Source organism: Lissotriton vulgaris, chromosome 5 (assembly GCF_964263255.1).
Source record: "Lissotriton vulgaris chromosome 5, aLisVul1.2, whole genome shotgun sequence".
NCBI lineage: Eukaryota > Metazoa > Chordata > Amphibia > Caudata > Salamandridae > Lissotriton > Lissotriton vulgaris.
The window spans coordinates 1426617665-1426636770 of record NC_141693.1 but is presented as its reverse complement, the minus strand read 5'-3'; the positions used below and the strand labels follow the sequence as shown (position 1 = coordinate 1426636770).

The 19106-nt window shown below is 45.9% G+C and overlaps 1 protein-coding gene across 2 annotated transcripts in view; it reads left to right on the top strand.

Annotated features, from left to right (window-relative positions):
• CAMK1G (calcium/calmodulin dependent protein kinase IG) overlaps window positions 1–19106 on the top strand; it is a 341561-nt gene that overhangs the window by 274920 nt on the left and 47535 nt on the right. For both annotated transcript variants that reach the window (XM_086923369.1, XM_086923368.1), the window contains exon 9: window positions 6958–7036. In XM_086923369.1, coding sequence (XP_086779495.1) covers window positions 6958–7036 — 79 coding nt within the window. The remainder of the gene's footprint in view (window positions 1–6957; window positions 7037–19106) is intronic.

The window sequence follows — 19106 nt, the reverse complement described above, 5'->3', positions numbered from 1 at the left end:
ATGTTCATCACTGTAATTCCCTATCTTCACTGACACTAGTTCTGTCAGAGGATTCGTCATCCTCCTGTTTGCGACTCCTACCACCTGAATCGTCTCTCCCGACATTGGCAAACCTGGGACTACCGCTGATCTCAACGTGGATCGAGTGGCCCCCGTGTCTACCAAAAAGGTCGTAGGACATCCAGCCACTTCAGCTTCTACGTATGGTCCTCTCTGGTCTACTTCCAGGGCTGCACCTAGGGTACAGTCTTCTTCTCTATTCACTCGTTGCCCTGTAAGAGGATCAACGTAGTAGCATTCTTCTCCTCCTACGAACAATGGCATTTGTCTATAGGTTTTTCCTCCATTTGTAATGCGAGGCGGTTGAGGAAACGGTGCTCGAGGAGTCTAATTTCCCCCTTTGATAAACCTTCCCTTCGGGACTGCTGTTCCCTTTACCATGCTGGGTTGAACCTCATCCTCCTCCTGTTCTAATTCCCCCATCTCGACATTATATGGACACTCGCGTCTCCAATGTCCCACCTCGTTACACCGATGACACCTCGTTGTCTTTTTCAGTGTCGCGATATCTACCCTCGGTCTCGGTCTTTCTTCCTCATCTCTGCTCTGATTATTCCGCTTCTTTACTGGTGTTCCTGTTCCCTGTTGCCACTGTCCACCCTTTCCAGCTGATTGCATCTGCACCAACATCAGCTTTTCTTTAAGTTTCTTTGCTTTTGAGTCTATTTCGTCGCTACAGTACCTTGCATATCTTAGAATCTCATCTAACGGTTTGTTCTGCCAACAAATCAAATGCTGTTGTATCATTAAGCTTATGTCTGGTCTCAATCCTAGAACAAACTTCGACACAAACTGTCCTATGTCTTTAGGATCCATGACATCCAACCCGCTATACTGTTTGAATGCTTTCAGCAATCTCTCGTAGAATTCGTGAACTGTCTCTTTAGGTTCCTGAGTTGTTCGATCTATCTTAACCCAGTCTATGTCTTGCACTGGCACTTTCTCTTTTAACCATGCAATTACTCTTTCGTACTTTTCCATGACTCTATCGGATGGGCCGTTTGTCTGGGCATCTCTCGGAGGCTCACAAGCGGGCCATTCGATACTAAGTTTGCATGCCGTCCACAAATCTCCGGGTACTACGATATCGAACAAGGTGTTCAAATCGATCCACAGCACCTTAGAGATCTTCACGAACCTCTCTACCTGCTTGTACCACTCCACGGGGTTCTCTCTAAGCTTGGGGAAAGAATTAGTGAATGCCGCTAAATCCCCCCTATTCCAGGGCACATGGACGTAGTTTCCGTTCGCGATTTCTCGCAAAGGGAAAGCTTCCATTCGCATTAGGTCTCCATCCTGGGACTTCACAAGTGCACTCCTTCTGACAGATCCCCTCTTGGACCATTTTTCCTCCCATCTATCCAGATCTCTCCATATCCTAATACACATGATCAGTTCCCTTATGTGTACTCTTAGCCCAATCGTCCTACGCTCATCTAGATCTCGATCTGTGCAATTCAGCCTATGGTTGGCCTGTAAGGCTTTAGTTCGTGACATGTCTATCATATACTTGTCTGCTAATTCAGATAATTTCTCATGAGCTGCCCTTGCCTTTCGAGTAACATCTTTAGATAAAAACAGTATTTCATCTGGTTCGTACAGCTCTAACCTTTCTATTGCCACTGTGCCATCAATTATCTCATCCAAGTCTGATTTTAAACTCATTACATCAATCCGTCTTGCTTTTATTTCAGCTCTCAGTACGTCAGTCCTAGGTTGTTCTCTTACATCCCTTTCACCTCCACTATGCGCCCTACGTCTAAGCACAGGTGAGTTATGAGGAGTTTTTCTTCTATCTCTTTGTTCCCACCTCTCTAGATCCCAAGCCTTTCCATCTTCCCTTGGGGTGTGGTGGAACATTGCTCCATTCCCCATCACTACATTCCGTCTTTCTGGCTCGGTGTCTCCAGATACGATATAGGATCCACCGTGCTGTTCTAAACCATTGTAACTCGCTTGCTGTCTGGTGTCGCTCAACAATTGATAAGGTCCTTCATGGCCCTCCATGCTCCCGTGATTCCAATGTCGCGCATTTTCTTCTGGGGCATGGTGAGTGCATCTGAAACTATTTCGATACTCCTGCGTCCTTCGTTCTCCCTCACTAAAAGTGACGCGAGGCACCTCCCCACACCCTGTACTTCTGTCGTTACACATTTGCCTATTGCCGCTGGTAATATGGCAAGTATCTCCTCTGCTTCCTTGACTCCCTCTCTCCCACTCTGGGCTGCTTTCGCCAGCTCCACAATGAGAGAGGATCCCGTTATCCTGATCACTCCATTCTGCTCCTGTTTCTAATTTCTTATTCTCAGTTTCTTCGGCAGTATCCCATTCTCTCAAATATTCCCTTAATTCCTTATAGGATTTCGGTTTCGGCCCCCTTAAATCCATCTGTCCTCTTTGGCCCCCTTGTTCTAACCAGGGACACGTTGCAGAATCTAGTGGGGTACTCCGACTCATTGGTGCTAGTATCTGCCTCTGGGGATTCATCGTCCTATTCCTATTCTCCATCTCTGCCTTTCCCTGTCCCATTGTGCCTGTTCCTCCTGCTGGACTCCCTCCGGGTTATAGATTGACACTATAGGCCCTATGGTAACAGGTACTTGCAGAGCATCTGGCATTTGATACGACCTTGCATACTGCATTTCTGGCACCTTCTGGACCACGAATCTTCCTACTACTCTCTGTTCGGAACTAGATTGAGGTACTTCCTCACCTTTCTTGGCATCCCACTCTGATACTGGGAGCGATTTATATTCCCCCCATCTAGCTCCGTCCCCTTGCTGTAATACAGGACTTTCGGCTTCTCCGCCGTACGGAGGTGGTCTATCTGTTAATAGCCTCTCTATCAGATCCTCTTCTGTCTCGCTATCCTCATCTTCTTCTAGAGGTTTCTTTACCCCCGTAACTTCTAGCATCGGGTACAGCTTGTCTGCTTCTATCTTTTGCACCCTCCACTTTTTGGCTTCATCGTCCCATTTAGCATCCTGCACTGCTTTTACCGATCGCCTCACTCTTTCCTGGCGTCTCTTTACGCTCTTTTCGTGTCCTGCTCTAAACCATGCACTAAGGGCTTCGAACTGTGTTGGCCTTGGTAGAGGTCTTGTTGCAAGCATTACTGCTTTCAGTTGGTTCAATACTTCTAGCTTAAACGTTCCGTATCTCGGAAACGTCAGTTCCTTATTTCCTTCCGTTAGCTTATTCCACTCGGAGATCCATAATATCGAGTGTAAGCCTACATTTACTGCCATATGATAAGCTGGTGTGCCTTCTGGTGGAGCTTCTTCTCCGGCATACAAGTTTCCTCTATCTCTCTTAAAGATCGCCCTTAAACGTTTAAAACACCTCATTTTCGATAATCTACAAATTTCCTCTACTCTCTTCCTTATTTACGTCTCGATGACAAACCAACCAATCCCTACGTGACTCTCGCTAATCGGCCTATCCCAGCGCGACTCTACGCTGACCGACCAATCTCAGCGCGGCCCTACGTTGACGTCACTCGTTCTCTCTGCAGCAATTCCCTTCCGTTCTCAACTCGTCTCACGATCTTGCATGCGTTTTCATTCATACGCTGAAAAATGACTACTTCCGTCCAAGCGATCACTTTTCTCTGACTGTACGGCCACAGTCTAACTGTAATTGTCACCTCAACTGACGAAACGTCTTTCCTCTCACGGTCAGACGATCGCCTTAACTGATAGGTTACTTACACACAGTAAACGTACGACCAGCGTCCGTTACTCATACACTCACTCTTACGCTCCCCCTATCATCGGTCCGTCGGGCGATCAATGGTACCTCATGACCCCCTTTCAATGGTGAACAAATTACTCTGGGTGTTCGATACACCCGAACCACTTAAGCTCTCCTTGAACTTAAGATTTTATCCGGTTGCGCGCGCTCACAACCTTCCCTCAATCACACTACAGGCATTCAACTCCGCTTGACATTACAACACAGGTACAACATAAAATACCGCAATCTTACAACGCATGACCCTTATACTCACTCTCGACCGACTCTGCTGCTTTTCTCTCGACGCACCGTCAGCACCTTCTTCGGCAGGGATTCTTCTTCTGGTCGTCGATGACTAGAGACCTTGGGGTAATCTAGACCTGACCTAGGTTGTCTTCCTCAAGAAGAAAACCATCTTTCTCTGCTACCAACTGCGGGGAATGAGATTTTGATACCCTTTTTGATCACTTAGATATTAATCTCACTCATCAATTTGGATCGGTTGTTTTCTGTCATTGAGTAAAAGACAAACCCCGCATAGGTTAGATAAACCCCATAAACTTGACGCAACTCTGAATGACCACTTACAACTGATGAAGTTTTAAGTATTTATATAAAATCAGAGTTATAAGCATATACAATCCTCTCAGGATAAGATTCAATAAGTATACAAAAGAATACAATTAAAGTCAATTCCAAATCTCCTTCAAATCTGTTCCAAATCTGCAGATTAAAGCATAGATACAATGTGGTCCTGTTGCGTCATCTAAAAAGAATAGACAAGTTAATTCTGTCCCTACTCTGTACTAAGTGACATCCCTACTTCGCAAGTTCCTTACCTAAAAAGGTGTCAGCAGTTTGACTTCCAAAGAAGTTCAAACTCTCTTAACTCCTAATGGTAAGTTCTATCGAGAAGCAGTACCCTCTCTGCCTACCCATCCGCTCTCTAAGGGTCCTCGGCCTACTGCTCTCTTGCGCTCTGCTCTTTCTCTCTGACTTCTCAGGACATCTGCTCAAGTCATCTGCGCTCTGATCTTCTGTTCTGCGCTCTGAGCTCTTCGCCCCTCTTCGCTTGCTTTCTCCCCAGGGTGCTGTCCCTAAAATACACAATCACAGTGTGGGTGGAACGCCCCTTCGACGCCCACCGCGGACTTTCCCCATGATCTCATTCTTTGCTCTTTTCCATGTCTTCATCTCCTTCCGTCGTCCGTTAAGTTGACCCTTCTCCTTAGGCGCCATCTTCGTCTTCTTGCTGGTGACTTCATTGACATATCAGTTGTCCTTTCGGAGCAAAAGTCTATCACCTCAGCAGAACTTTACTCTTTACGACTATATGCATAACCTTTCTTGGTCCTGTGAATGGTCATTTCAAAACAAGACTCAAATTCCAAGCGTCTCTTATCACGTTTAGGCCATAAACTCCGTCCAGCATTGTCACCTTAAATCTAACAAAGACTAGACCCCTTGGCTCGCACGTTCACATCAAGGCTATTCACGACTCCTGTGAGCCCACTAAATTACAAACAGCGGACTACACTCCTGCGAACCCTTGGTCAGTTAGGTTAAAATCACATATGACCTAAACCTTGTCTAACATTCTTACAAAAAGCTTTCTACACAGTATAACCTTTAACACATATTTATATATAATCGCATTTAGTAAATCGTTTGCTTAAGTGAATACATTCTACATAGAGTATAAATTACCTAGAATATAACTTTACATTCTCATTCGTTACATCGTTATGTATGTTCTCTGCACATCTCTCCATGTTATATTTCTCGCCGTTTCTCCATTTAAAGTTACACACGTACATGAATTCTACCTTGCACGTTCTTCAGTTCATAAGCATTCCTACACATTTCTACATTAGCCCACTACGTATACGGGCCTTCTAAATCTAATGCATGTTATAGAGTAAATACAGTTACATTTCCTATATTACTTCTGATTACATCGGTTAATTATATGCTATAGGTGTTAACTTCACGTTACAGTATACATTTCATTCCTACGTTATACGATATGCTTGTAAATATGGCTCGGATATACATTTTATTCAAATTGCGCTCTCTCAGTTATAAATACACAACCTGCATTTGGACAGCACACATCAGTCATTGGTATGGCCACGCTGCGGTGTTGTTTGTATGGAGTGTGCATTTCTGCAATACTGTGGCCTTTCTCATGAGTGTATTGTTTCTCAGCAGTCGTCGTATCAATGTGATGCATTATGCCCTACGGAGGGTTCATGATTGCCCTACATATACCTTCAGGAATGGTATGCATGCATCCAGTGCACATTCATTGTTTCCTCTTACCTGCTTACGTGACAGTTTACTAAGCTCCCCTAATATATGAGAATTTTAGAGGTCGTAGCACATTTTTTGTTCGTGACCAAGAGGGTCATATTAACACAGAGCATCTGGAGTATACATTGCAGTGATGTGTGCTTTCTTTCTTGATTGTCCTCTCATACTCAAGTCAAATCATTCCAGAATCATCACCTATTGGCTTTGTTTTGGGAAATCAAAAAAATGTGTCCAACACTGGAGGATGCCCTCTATGGATTCTAGAGACAGTCTCTGCTTTTACAAGGTAGACGTTGGGAGGATAATGGTCATTTGATTGATTCCCACACACATTCTAAGTGGCATTACTGCTGAGTTCTACGGTTCTAAAATGATTAACTGGAATACAACATTGTGACACATAGAGTCCCACAGCATGTCATTTTTCTTCTGCCCAATAAAGCACACAGCATGGGCAGTGGGTCAGCCCACTTCAGCAATTGGCTATCTTTGCTGTGAGTGAAGGCATTTAGCCATTCCACAGGGGACACATCCATACACAAAGTAGTTCCCATAAGTGGCAGACTACTTTGGCAATTTGTGATTTTGAGACCAACAATATTTTTCTATTTAACCAATGTATTTTGTGGATGTACAGCTTCCTCAACAGTAAAGTTTTGCAAAATCCATAACAATACAAAACAAGCGATGACAAAGCCAAAAGGCTTGTGACCAACGCAGGCAGCCCTATTCACTTTTCAAATGCTTGTTATTTTTCCATTTAAAATTTGATTTGTAATCATAGATGTAGCTGTAAGAACATTAACACCAATAAACATTCATATTTGTTGTTCTTTTTTATGTTTGCAGCTAAGGACTTCATCAGTAATCTGCTGTCAAAAGACCCAAAGAAGAGGTTCACCTGTGAGAAGGCCCTGAAGCACCCCTGGTAAGAGGAGCAATGGCGAGCCGGGGAGGCCACACTTGTTGCTGAAATGCATGTTCGTGCAGACAATCGCCATGTCCCCTGGCTCACCTCTCACAAAAGAGCAGTGTGTACAGGTCCCTGGGAGATATTCCTGTGTGTGCCAAGGTGCTTTTGAGAGGCTGAGTGAGGGCATCACAAACTCAGTTACCTAATCGCCCAGTCCTTTAATATACTGTATATTTGAACATTGGTAGCTCCATTGAAAACAATGGAGTGCTCCGGGCTTATAATGGCTGGTATAAACCCGGAGCTCCAACATTCCAATGTTTCTTTGTTCACAGCTCTGGCTGTGAACAAAGGCTTCAGGGAACCTGAGGGGATTCCAATCCCCTCACGCTCCCAAAAGGCTTTGTTTTTTTTGTTAGAACATTCTGTCCTCTAGTGACAATGTTCTAATAGCCTTATAGCCCTTCGTAGATGGGCTATACCGCTATTAAAGTCCCTCTCCCTTGTTAAAGGACCTCGCCTTCGGCTCGGGGCCTTTATCGCTGGAGAGGGCCTTTAATAGCCGGTATAGCCCTCTACGGTGGGCTATAGGGCTATAATAATAGGTTTTAATTGTTTTCAGACTGATGGTACAAATTACCAATTTTTTTTTGATCAGTAGAAGCAGAGGCAGAAGAGAAGAACAACAATGTTCCCAATTTGGGAAACAGATTAGAAAATAAATCTCCTGTCTGGGACATCACGGGCTATGCCACTTACATGCAATCCCATTCACTATTTACGTTGGCATTAAATGATTAATTGTTAACATCTGACATCCCCTTTGCTTAAGCAGTACTGATAAGTTCAGTGAAATAATGTTCTCTGCCATTTTTAAACGTCAGTGCTAGCTCACACACTAGATAGAGATTCAGTAATATGCATGCAGCTTCTTAAAATAGCATGGATTTTACAATCCATCTGTTACAAAAGTGAGATTAAATACGTGAGCCCAGGTATGAAAACACTCTTTTATCTCCCAGTACTGGGGTTAATATATCATATTATATTGCTAGGTGTAAAGCCAACTTATATAGCACTTAAGTTGAATTTCAAAATATCCTAATTTATCATAATGTCATCTCTACATACCATCTTACATAATGCTGCATTTACATGCCATTCTTCTCCATGTAATTTATAACACTGCCAATAAACCCAATTGTAAACAATACTAGTGTTCAATAGGAGTCCATTCCCACTAAACCCCGCCATGTCTCAGACACAGGACCAGCCTTTCATCAGACAGTAAGTCACTTGGGCGGTCTAAATTTTGCAGGACCCTTCTCCTCAATTTCTTCTCCCTAGCCTCCCATTGATCATCAGAGTGAGGGCTTACCGGTCAGGTTCTGGTTGCTTACCTTCGAATTCTTTAGAGCAGTGACCGGCCTCTGAACACCCCCCACCCTTCTCCTCACCTAAGGTGAAACCCATGGGATGTGGAGGAAGAGAGTATGAGAAAGGGAAATGGAGGACGGCTAAAGAACGTAAACAAAATAATTAGATTTCATAGATATTCAGAGAGGATGGAGACTGCACTGGCATCCTGGAAAACCATTATTCAGAGGAGCTGGTGAGGTCACATCCATGTGCTCCCTTCTGTATTTTGGTGATATATTTACAAGCCCCTATCGCCACCATAACATCACTTTATTTGCAAAGCAGTGTTAAGCCACTTAAGGTGGCTTAACACTGCCTGATACAGACTTCACCTTATTTACAAGGCAGCGTTAAACCACTAAAGGTGGCTTAACGCTGCCTTGCAAATAAGGCCCCCTTTCACGCTATACTTAGCATGATAGGGGTGGGCAGTTGGGTATTGCAGTGGGCGTTCTGCTGCAACAAACATTGATTTTGATGCTGCACTATATTTACAAGGGTGGCATAAATATGGGGCAGCACCAAAATTAAGACCAGGGAAAACAATGCTTTAGGACAGCATGCCAGCAGATTAACAGCCCTTTCAGTAGCACAACAGTCCTTCCTGACAGAGTCTACAACAGGTGCAGAAGTGTACTGAAGAGGTTTTCCTGCCTCCCTTCCCTGGCCTCAGATTGCCTTGGGTCACAATAGGCTAATGCCAACCTCATTGTGAGAGTGCTCAGGCAGGGCCATTGTAACAAACGGTAGAATGTTTCACACCCTGCCCTCTGAGCTGTTCAGTGCCTACCCTAGGGCTGACTTATATGTGTTAAAAATGAAGGTTTGGGCCTGGCAAAAGGTTTATCTTGCCAGGTAGGGATCACAGCTTAAAACTGCATTCACAGGAGGAGGAGCTTAGCGCGCATCCAAGATGGTCCTGTGAGCACAGGGCTCCCCGGACCCTCGCCACCCTTCGCAATCTATCCTGAATTCATCCTGATTTCTCGGACGGATTCTTTGAGATGAACCTTGGCTGAGTTCATAACTCTTTTCAGAATTTAAATCGGATTCGGGCAACCGAAACTACGTCGATCTGAACTTCTTGGGCCCACCTGGAGGCGAGCCGGGGACTGGGCGATTTGTGGATCCGGGACGGAGTCGAACAACAACGGCAGTGGGGTCTCCTCGGTAGTCCCATCACCACTTTCGGTTTCATTTCTGGATCCTGGCACGGTTTGATTGAGAGATCGTATCCCTCGGCTGGGAGCCAGTCCAGCCTCCGTCTACTGCAAGCACTGCTTTAACTTCACAGCCTTTTGGATCACTTTCGTGATTTTGTTTGACCGTACCAGCTGGCTTTTGTGGTCTGTTGGTGCCCGGCCTGTCGGCGGCCATTTTCACCAGGTCTCGCGGGCCCCTCCGGGGCGCATCTTCCACCATGGCTGGCAGGGGTGACGCTGAGAAGCGGAAGACAAAGACAGCTCTTCGTGGGGGACTGGTCCAGACTAATGTTATGGATCGGTACACTCAGCCCAAAGGATCCCCCGGACTCTCCAGTCGTACCCCAGAGGATGCCAAAGAGGACCCACCCGCTCCTGTTGATCTGTCCCTGCAGGACATCATGGGCGCCATCTCCAATATGAAGGAGACCATCGGCCAGCAATATGAGGCTCTTGCTCGTAAAATCGACACGGTCTCCATCGATGTCACCTTGATCAGGGCCGACCTGTCCAAGACCAATGAGAAAGTGAAGTCATTGGACCTGAAGACTTCCAGCCTCACGGCCGATGTGTCGGAACTTCAAACAGAACTTGGCAATCTGAAATCGGCCAATGACTTGATGTCCCACCGGCTGGAGGATTTAGAGAACAGGGCGCGAAACAACAACATTCGCGTCATAGGAGTTGCAGAAAATCCCGAGCCTCACTCGATGGATCTCCTGGTCGAGGATCTGGTCCTGCAGCATCTTTCCCCCTCTGGACTCAGCAAGTTTTTCGCAGTGGAGCGTGCACATCGTGTGCCGGGTGGTAAGCCCAAGCCGGGCGCCCCACCGCAGCCCATCATCGCAAAACTCTTCCACTTCAGAGATCGAGATGCGATCCTGCAGGCATCGAGAGTGCATGGTCCGGTAAAAATTGAAAACTCTTCTGTCAATTTTTTCCCAGACTTTACTCAACAGGTCCAGAGACAAAGGATGGCTTTTCAGGGTGTAAAACGACGACTTCGGGACCTTGGTTTAAAGTATGCAATGCTTTTCCCTACTAGGCTTTGAGTGGAGTATGAGGAGCGGACCTTCTTTTTCGATCGGCCAGACAATGTTAGTGACTAGCTGGACTCCCTGCCTGGCCGAGGCGATCGAACGGGGCACCATGGCAGTGCCGAAGGTGGCGAGCCTACGCAGAAGTGACTTTTTGGTCCCTGACCTCCGAACATTGGACATCTCTCAGCTGGGTTCTATTTCTTTTTATATTATGTTTCATTGCCGTCCACGTCTGGGTGGCGGGCCTCTTTCCTCCTCCGGGATCTTTTTGTAGAATGGGGTTGTTAGGGCGACAGGCACACTGCATGTTGGGGTGGCTTCTTGGTCTACTGCAGGGGTGCAGGGAGGGGGGAGTTGTAACGGGAGTTGGTTGGGGGGTGGGATGGGGTGTTTGGGTTTGTGTCTTTTTCTCTCAAGGCAACATATTGGTTTTTTCCTTGCTTCAGGTGTCCGGCTCTGTGTGGGGTGACCTATGCATCTCTTGTGGGGATGGGGGGTAGTGGGTTGAGGTTGGTATCATGGAACGTCAATGGATTGGGGGATCGTATAAAATGGGGTGTTGTACTGCAATATTTGCGTCGTTTGTCTCCTGATGTGGTACTCTTGCAGGAGACGCACTTGGTGGGAAACGTGTGCTATGCTTTAAATAGGTGGGGTTACCGATTGGTTGCCCACTCGCGGTTCACCACTGGTTCCAGAGGGGTTGGTATTTTGATCTGGTCTTCTCTCCCTATAGAGATTGATAACGTTATCCTTGATGACAGAGGGCGCTACGCCACCCTCACTGGTAGGTGGGAGGGTAAGACTCTTTCCTTGGTTACAGTGTACGTTCCCCCGGGTCTCCAGACCTCCACTTTTTCGGATGTTGGCCGGATGATGCTGGACCTCCCTGACAGTCTTCTCCTCATGGACAGGGATTTTAATTCTGTGCTTTCAGGCGGTTTGGATCGCCACCCTTCCAGAACACTTCCCTCTTCCCAATCTTGGCTCGGTGGGTTCATAGACACCTTTGGTCTGGTGGACTGCTGGAGGTTAATGCATCCGACGCAATGTCAGAATACTTTTCACTCTGGCACGCATGGGAGTCTATCCAGGCTCGATTATATCCTCATGCCCGCTGTCCAGTCTTCCTATGTCAGGGAGATCAGACATTTGGCCCGAGGCATTTCTTATCATTCTCGGTGGTGTAGGCTGCCGTTGTCGCCACTTGGTCGAGCGGCACTTTTTAAAATGATGTCTCTGCCTCGCTTTCTCTATGCGCTCCAAAACTCTTTTGATGTTATTCCGGCGGCGTACTTTCGGGAAGTGGAAGGTTTGCAGAGGAGGCTTGTTTGGGATGGTCGTGCTCGCATCGCTCTTGCAAAGCTAACTCTCCCCTGGTATGACGGGGGCATTGCGCTTCCGGACATCAGGAGGTATTACTGGGCCGCCAAGTTGTCCGCCATCAACCATGCTACGTATGGGCCCGGTCCGGCTCCTGCATTCGAGATGGACAAATATCAGTTGCCCGGTGGTAACTTCAATAGAGTACTCTACTCTCGGACGGCGGGGAGGAACCTGACGGGACCCACTAAGATTGCGGTGCGTGTGTGGAAAGATGCGAATGCGGCCATGGGATGGAGTGATCGATTGACGCGAGCGACCCCATTGTATGCATCTGAACAACTGGGATGCCCCTGGACAACGAAAGGTTTTGAGAACTGAGACATGATTGGTATCAGTAGAGTGGGTGATCTTTGGGTGAAGACCTTTGCTATGCTATGCTTCAAAGTGAGTTGAAAGTGAGTACGAGTTGGGGGATCGGGAGTTTTTCAGATATGTGCAGGTTCGCCACGCTTTGCTGTCTGTCTTCACAGCTGATGTCCCGGTTCCTGAATCCTCCCCACTCGAGGACCGTATCCTTGATGGTCATCTGCCCGATAGTACGATCTCCTTGATCTATAAGAAACTAATTAACAACCGGGCAGATCTCCTTGTGCGTCTCAGAGAGGTTTGGACCGGAGATGGGTTGGAGTTGGACGACGAGGACTGGCAAGCTGCCTTATCCTCCCCAAAAGAGGTCGCCATTCCTGCCCGTCTCCGTCTCGTCCAGCTCAAGATTCTTCATCATGTGTATGTTATGGGTCCTCGTTTGGTTGCAATGGGTTTTTCCTTGGATGGGTTGTGTAAGCGTGGCTGTGGTATGAGTGCCACCTTTCTCCACATCCTATGGGAGTGCCGGGAGGTGGCGGCGTATTGGCAGCGGGTACATGCGGTCATGGAATGTGTGACCAGGGTTGCTCTGCTGCCTGAGGCGCGTAGGTGTCTGTTGAATGTGTGGGAGCCGAATGATTACAACGTGCCCCAGGCCCGGTGGGCGGCACTGGGGAACATGATTGCAAAAAGAGATATTGCGCAGTTGTGGGGTTCCCCACGGCCTCCCACGGTGTCGGTATGGAAGGAGAATATGGACTGGTGCATGTTTAGAGATAAGACGGTATATTTGGCCAGGGGCAAGCCTAGGGCATGGAGCAAAATTTGTGGTCAGTGGAACGCCTACCGAGGGAACATCTGCACACCCCCCTTCGAAGACACTTTGGACATTCCACTTTCCCCCTGATCAGGGAGTTCCTGGAACAATTTATTCCTGTTTTCCTATTGTCTGACTTCCCCACTGCCTCCCCCCGACTATCTTTCATACCCGCCTGATTCGTTATTTGGTACTGTGGGTCCCCCCCCTTCGGAGCTTGACATTGTCTAGAACGCTTTTCGCCTTGAGTCTCTTTTCTTGTTTTTCTTTCTCGTTCTTTTATAAAAAATCTAAATTTCTGTATCCTGCCGACATCCTGTGGTGCTGAAACGGTATCCTGTGTTACGTCGAACCACTGGAGAGCGGTCGCTGCTGTGTGAATTTGCATAAATGCTTTCAATGTTCTAGCGGTGGTTGTAGGCCCATACTTGTAATGATGTTTTTTGCACAATAAAGTTTTTAAAAAAAAAACAAAAAACTGCATTCACAGACTGTAATGGCAGACCTGAGACATGTTTAACGGTCACCTTAAATGTGTGGCACAATCAGTGCTGCAGGTTCACTAGTAGCATTTAATTTATAAGCCCTGGGCACATGTAGTTTACCAAGAAAGTACATGTAAATTCATTTGTCCAATACGGTGTATGTCAATTCTACCATGTTTAGAGGAAAGAGCACAAGCACTTTACCACTGGTTAGCAGTGGTGAAGTGCTCAGAGCCCTAAAAGCTAACAAAAACAGGTTCAGAAAGCCGAAGGGTAAAACGGAAAGCTTAGGTATGCCCCTACAGAAATGGCCAAGTCCAACAGTAGGGGTCAGATTTATTATTCCCACTCCTAAATTTCCAATTTCAACAAATATACTAAATATATATATTCTTTTTAACATTAGATAATTGGGATAATTTTTTGAAAATTAAGATTTAATTAAATGAATGAAAAATTATTTAAAATTAAAACATTTAAGTATATAGATATAAACACATGTCTTTATATTTAAAACACCTTCCACCCTACTACCTTGCTCCAAAAACCCACAAAAAAGAAAACAAATCCTTAAAAATAATGATTAGCACACAATAAATAAAAAATACAAAATAATTACTATATAAAATATCAAAGCACGAATCATTTAAAGAATATAAGGATCATTTTTTTAAAATGAATTAATTTGCATATTCAGCAATCTAATTAACAGGTGAAACTATTAATTACTTATTTACTATCGATCTATTACACAATTTATAAATAAAAACATGTACACAATTAATTAAATAATAAAATTCAATTTATAAAATAAATTATCTATTAAAAATGATAAAAAAGAAATTACAAAAAATCTTCCATCCCTACCCTCCTACAAACCCAACAACCCACAGTAAATGATTAAACTCAAATAAAACACAGAAAAAAATCTACAACTACATGACCAAAGAGAAAAAATGAATTATAAAATAATTTCACATAAATAGCATTAACATAATTCTTCCCGTCTAACCCATGACCTACTTAATGCAGGCCACAGCGTTACCCTGCAGTGGATCCCTGCTGTGGGTGGACTGCTCGCCACCAAAGGCAAACCCATATGCACCCACCTGTGCCTGCACCATGCCAGGTGACATGACCCCTTGCCCACTGGCCCCCCCAGAAGATACACTATTGCTGAGTTCTACACGCTCGACCCTGGACAAAACAACAAACACACCCATCGCTGACCCACCCTCCACAGTAGGACCTTTCACCTGCACCCACTGTCATTTCACCTTCCACAGCACACACACCAGCCTACCGACCAGCCCCATCCCAAACATGCCCAAGACACCACCTGAACAAAAACACCTACCCCTTCTCAGCACACGCTCACTATTCAAGCCTTCCACCGAATTATGGGACCTCATCTACACCCTCGCATTCTGCATCATCTTCCTCACCGAGACCTCGCTCAGCCCCTTATCCGCCACAGACATTGTCACAGTGATCACTCATCAGGACCGCACCAACAGCCATCATACACAAATTGACCATACAGTGCAAGACAACCATCATTGGCACCCTCGCATACCAACACCCAGGGCCACACTCCTGCTTTTGCAACACCATTGCAGACTTCATTGCACCCTTAGCCTTAGACTCCAAGGACTTTGTCGATTTCCATATCAATGAGCCCAACAACAATAACACAGCACAATTTATCGATAGTATTAGCAGCCTTGGATTGACCCAATTTATCCACAACCCTACACATATTGCAGGACACATACCGGACCCCCGATTTCACCTCCAGAAACCACATCAAATACAGGCACATTACAGTACTTACATGGGCAGATTACTCCATCATTCACACCATCATCTATAGCCCCACAAAGCTGCCCCCAAGATGACCAGCACCTCCACTGGAGTTGGGGCAAAATCTTAGAGACCAGCTGGATGGACGCGCTCAACACCTTCAACCCCACTACCACCCCCAACGCCGAAGAGGGAGTGAAGAACTTCAATGCCTGGATCACCAATTGCGCCAACAGCATCATCCCTATCAAGAGCAACATCCAGAGAAAATCCTCCAAAAGGGCCAGCTGGTACAACCAAGAACTCAGAACATCAAAACGAGACAGCAAACAGCGGGAGAGGAGATGGCGGGTCAGCAAGGACAACTCTGATAGGGCAGCCTTCAAGACTTTTTTCAACCTCTACTACACCCCTGCTCAACACCTTTATCCACACCAGAACATTTCCAGACACCTGGAAACATGCCAAAATCAGACCACTGCTCACAAAACCCTCCGCCGACTCCAGTAAACTCAAAAACTACTGTCCAATCTCCCTGTTTCCATTCCTAATGAAGGTACTGGAAAAGAAAATCAACAACCAACTCACGGAGCAGAACCAGCTACTTGATGCCTTCTAATCCAGCTTCTGCAGTAATCACAGCACCAAAACCACCCTGATCATAGCCACCGATGACATCCAAACCCTCCTCAACTGAGGAGAAACAGCAGCTCTGATCCTCCTCGACCTCTCACAGCCTTCAACACCGTATCCCACCACAAGGATCATCACATTTGCATCCAAGGGGCTGCACTTAGATGGATCATATCCTTCCTCACCAGAAGAACCCAGAGTATCCGCCTCCTACCTTTCACCTCCACACACAAGGAGATCACCTGCAGTCTCCCCCAGGGCATATATGACCCCACTGGCCAACATTATCAGATTCCAATGTCCCAACATAATTTTCTATGCAGATGACACCCAGTTCATTCTCTCACTTACTGGCAACCCCACTACCACCAGAACCAACTTCCACGGATGCATCACAAGCATTGCTGACTGGATGAAGAATAGCTGCCTGCAGCTGAATACAGACAAGACAGAAGTACTGAACTTCAGTAACAGCAGCAACACATGGAATGCCTCCTGTTTTCATCAGACCTAGGACCCGCACCCACTCCCTCCAACCACACCAGAAACATTGGAATCATAATTTACAAAAAGCTCACCATGAAATTCAAATGACAGAAGACCGCCATGTCCTCCGCCTGCCTCCTCAGTCTGCGCATGCTACGTAAGATCTTCATCACCTCTATACATGAGATGCGCAGTGACACAGGCCCTTATCACCAGCGGACTGGACTATGGCAGCACCCTCTCTGTAGAAATCACCACACACCTCCTACAGAGACTTCAGACCAAACAGAGTGCAGCAGCCAGACTCTTCCACAGCCTTCCCAAATGAACTAACATCATACCTCACCTCAGGCAACTCCACTGGCTCCCCATACAGAATAGATGCTAATTCAAGCTGCTGACCCACACAACTAAGGCTCTACACAACCAAGGATCCACCTACATCAACCACTGACTGAACTTCCATCATTCTCTGAGAAGACTACTCTCTGCCTCCCTCTACCTTGGCCATACTACCGGCATCTACTGAAGCAGAAATGGTGGAATCTCCTTTCGCACATCGCAGCAAAGACGTGTGAAAGATGTGTTGTTAATCCTCAATCGAAATCATTATGCACAAAAAAGGAGGGAAGCAGTCTGAAGATAGGTCTCACCGCACTTGGGCAACCCATCCAAAATACCAATGAGCTATACGTGAATTAGCAACAAACGCTAATACGTACAGGTCCAATATGTTGATCGACACTATACAATCCAATCCATGGATACCAAATATACCGGTTAAAAAGTCTAACTTGAAGAGGTTATAACTTACCACCGAGGTGGTGTGCAAAGGGGCCCGTTAGGTGGAGGGTAGATATCGGTAGTCGATCTGTAAATTAAAATTAGGCTCTTATTATACTGATAGTGTATTTTACAAAAGGTGCAAAAATCACCGCATGGTAGGGGACTTACCGAGGTATCACTCGGAACCGCCTAATGAATTATTGGTCGGGGGTCCGTAGAAGCATCAGACGGGAAAGTAACTCTAAATGTAAAAAAGTATAGAGAGAGCCTTTAAAAAGCTGTCCCCGCAGGGCCGGGAAGGTTAGAGCAAAAAGCAAAAAACAATAGCAAAGACCAATCTAGAGACTTACCCGACAGCCGTGTTGCTTCAACTCTCGGCGTGGGGTAGCAGGCACTCGCGCTGTGGCGTCGAGTACGTGGCAGGACTGGATCAGGGGGTAAGAGAGTATGCAAAGCGTTACTCGTCTGCTGGGAAGGCGCGGACTGAACGCATGAACTCAAAGAAATGCTGGCGCTTACCGGGGTGAGGAATTAATCCGGAGCCGTTCACTGCTCGCCGGGGGAATGGCGAAGCAGAGTTCCGCTTACAGGGACGTTGTCAAGGTTACACGTCACGTGATTAATGGGCATGGTGGACAGACTCGATGAGTTAGTGAGTTGCATACAGTCAGGCACTTGTTGGAAACACATATACTGATTGATCCCCATAGCGCTTGGTGGGTTAGTGCAAAGTTTTGATGTAGCCATTAAAGGTGACTGAAATAACATATTCAAAAATGACGTAGCGACTGGATGGAATCCGGTAACGGGATGGAGGTATTGATAGCCAAACCAAAAATAGGCAATTGGGTACATATAGGTGGAGCAGATTACGTGCATATGAGTGAATGCATCGATTAGGGGATAAATGTGAACATCCACAGACAATTGTTATTCTTTATAGCAAGCTGAGCACTAGCTATGGCACGAATGTAAATGGGTGAATAATAGCACCGTGCCCACGAACAATTATTCTCATAACTTAAATAACACTACATGCATTGGCTGGGTGCTCTCATACAGGGCGTACCTCACACACGTGGGTATAAGCCACTGTCACTCTCTTCTGATGCTTATTTATGGGAACAAATGCTAGTTGTTGCATAAAAGATGGTTCCTGGATAATATCACCGTAATCGCAACACAGTTGGTCCAGATCTTGGACACCCTAACTGAATTTATTGGCAATGCTCAAAATACATGGCGTACCACACACATGCGGGTATAGGCCACTGTAGCTCTGTACTAATGGTTGATAATATACATATAATCACGGTTATTGCAACATTGTGAGAGTGGCGTACCTCGCACACGTGGGTAAAGGCCATATACACATTGTCGCTGCGCGTCGGTGCAAAATTGGGCTACTGATGTCTTAACTACATGCTAAACATATTGAATCATCATACCAGGTAGATTAGCTGATAGACAGAGTGTAATGTCAGGCTCATAGTTAATTCTAAGTATGGATACAAGGACAATATCATTGAAAAAGTCATCAAGGTAGAATAGCCAGTTGAGAAAATGAACTATCATGTTCGTTTAGCCCAGATTCAATGGAGTTAAAGGTAAATATCCACTTTAATTCCCGGGTGTTAAGGATGTTTGAGATATTGCCTCCCCGTGGACCCAGTGTCGCTTTCTCTATGACTAACCACTTGAGGCTTTCTGGTGTATGGCCTA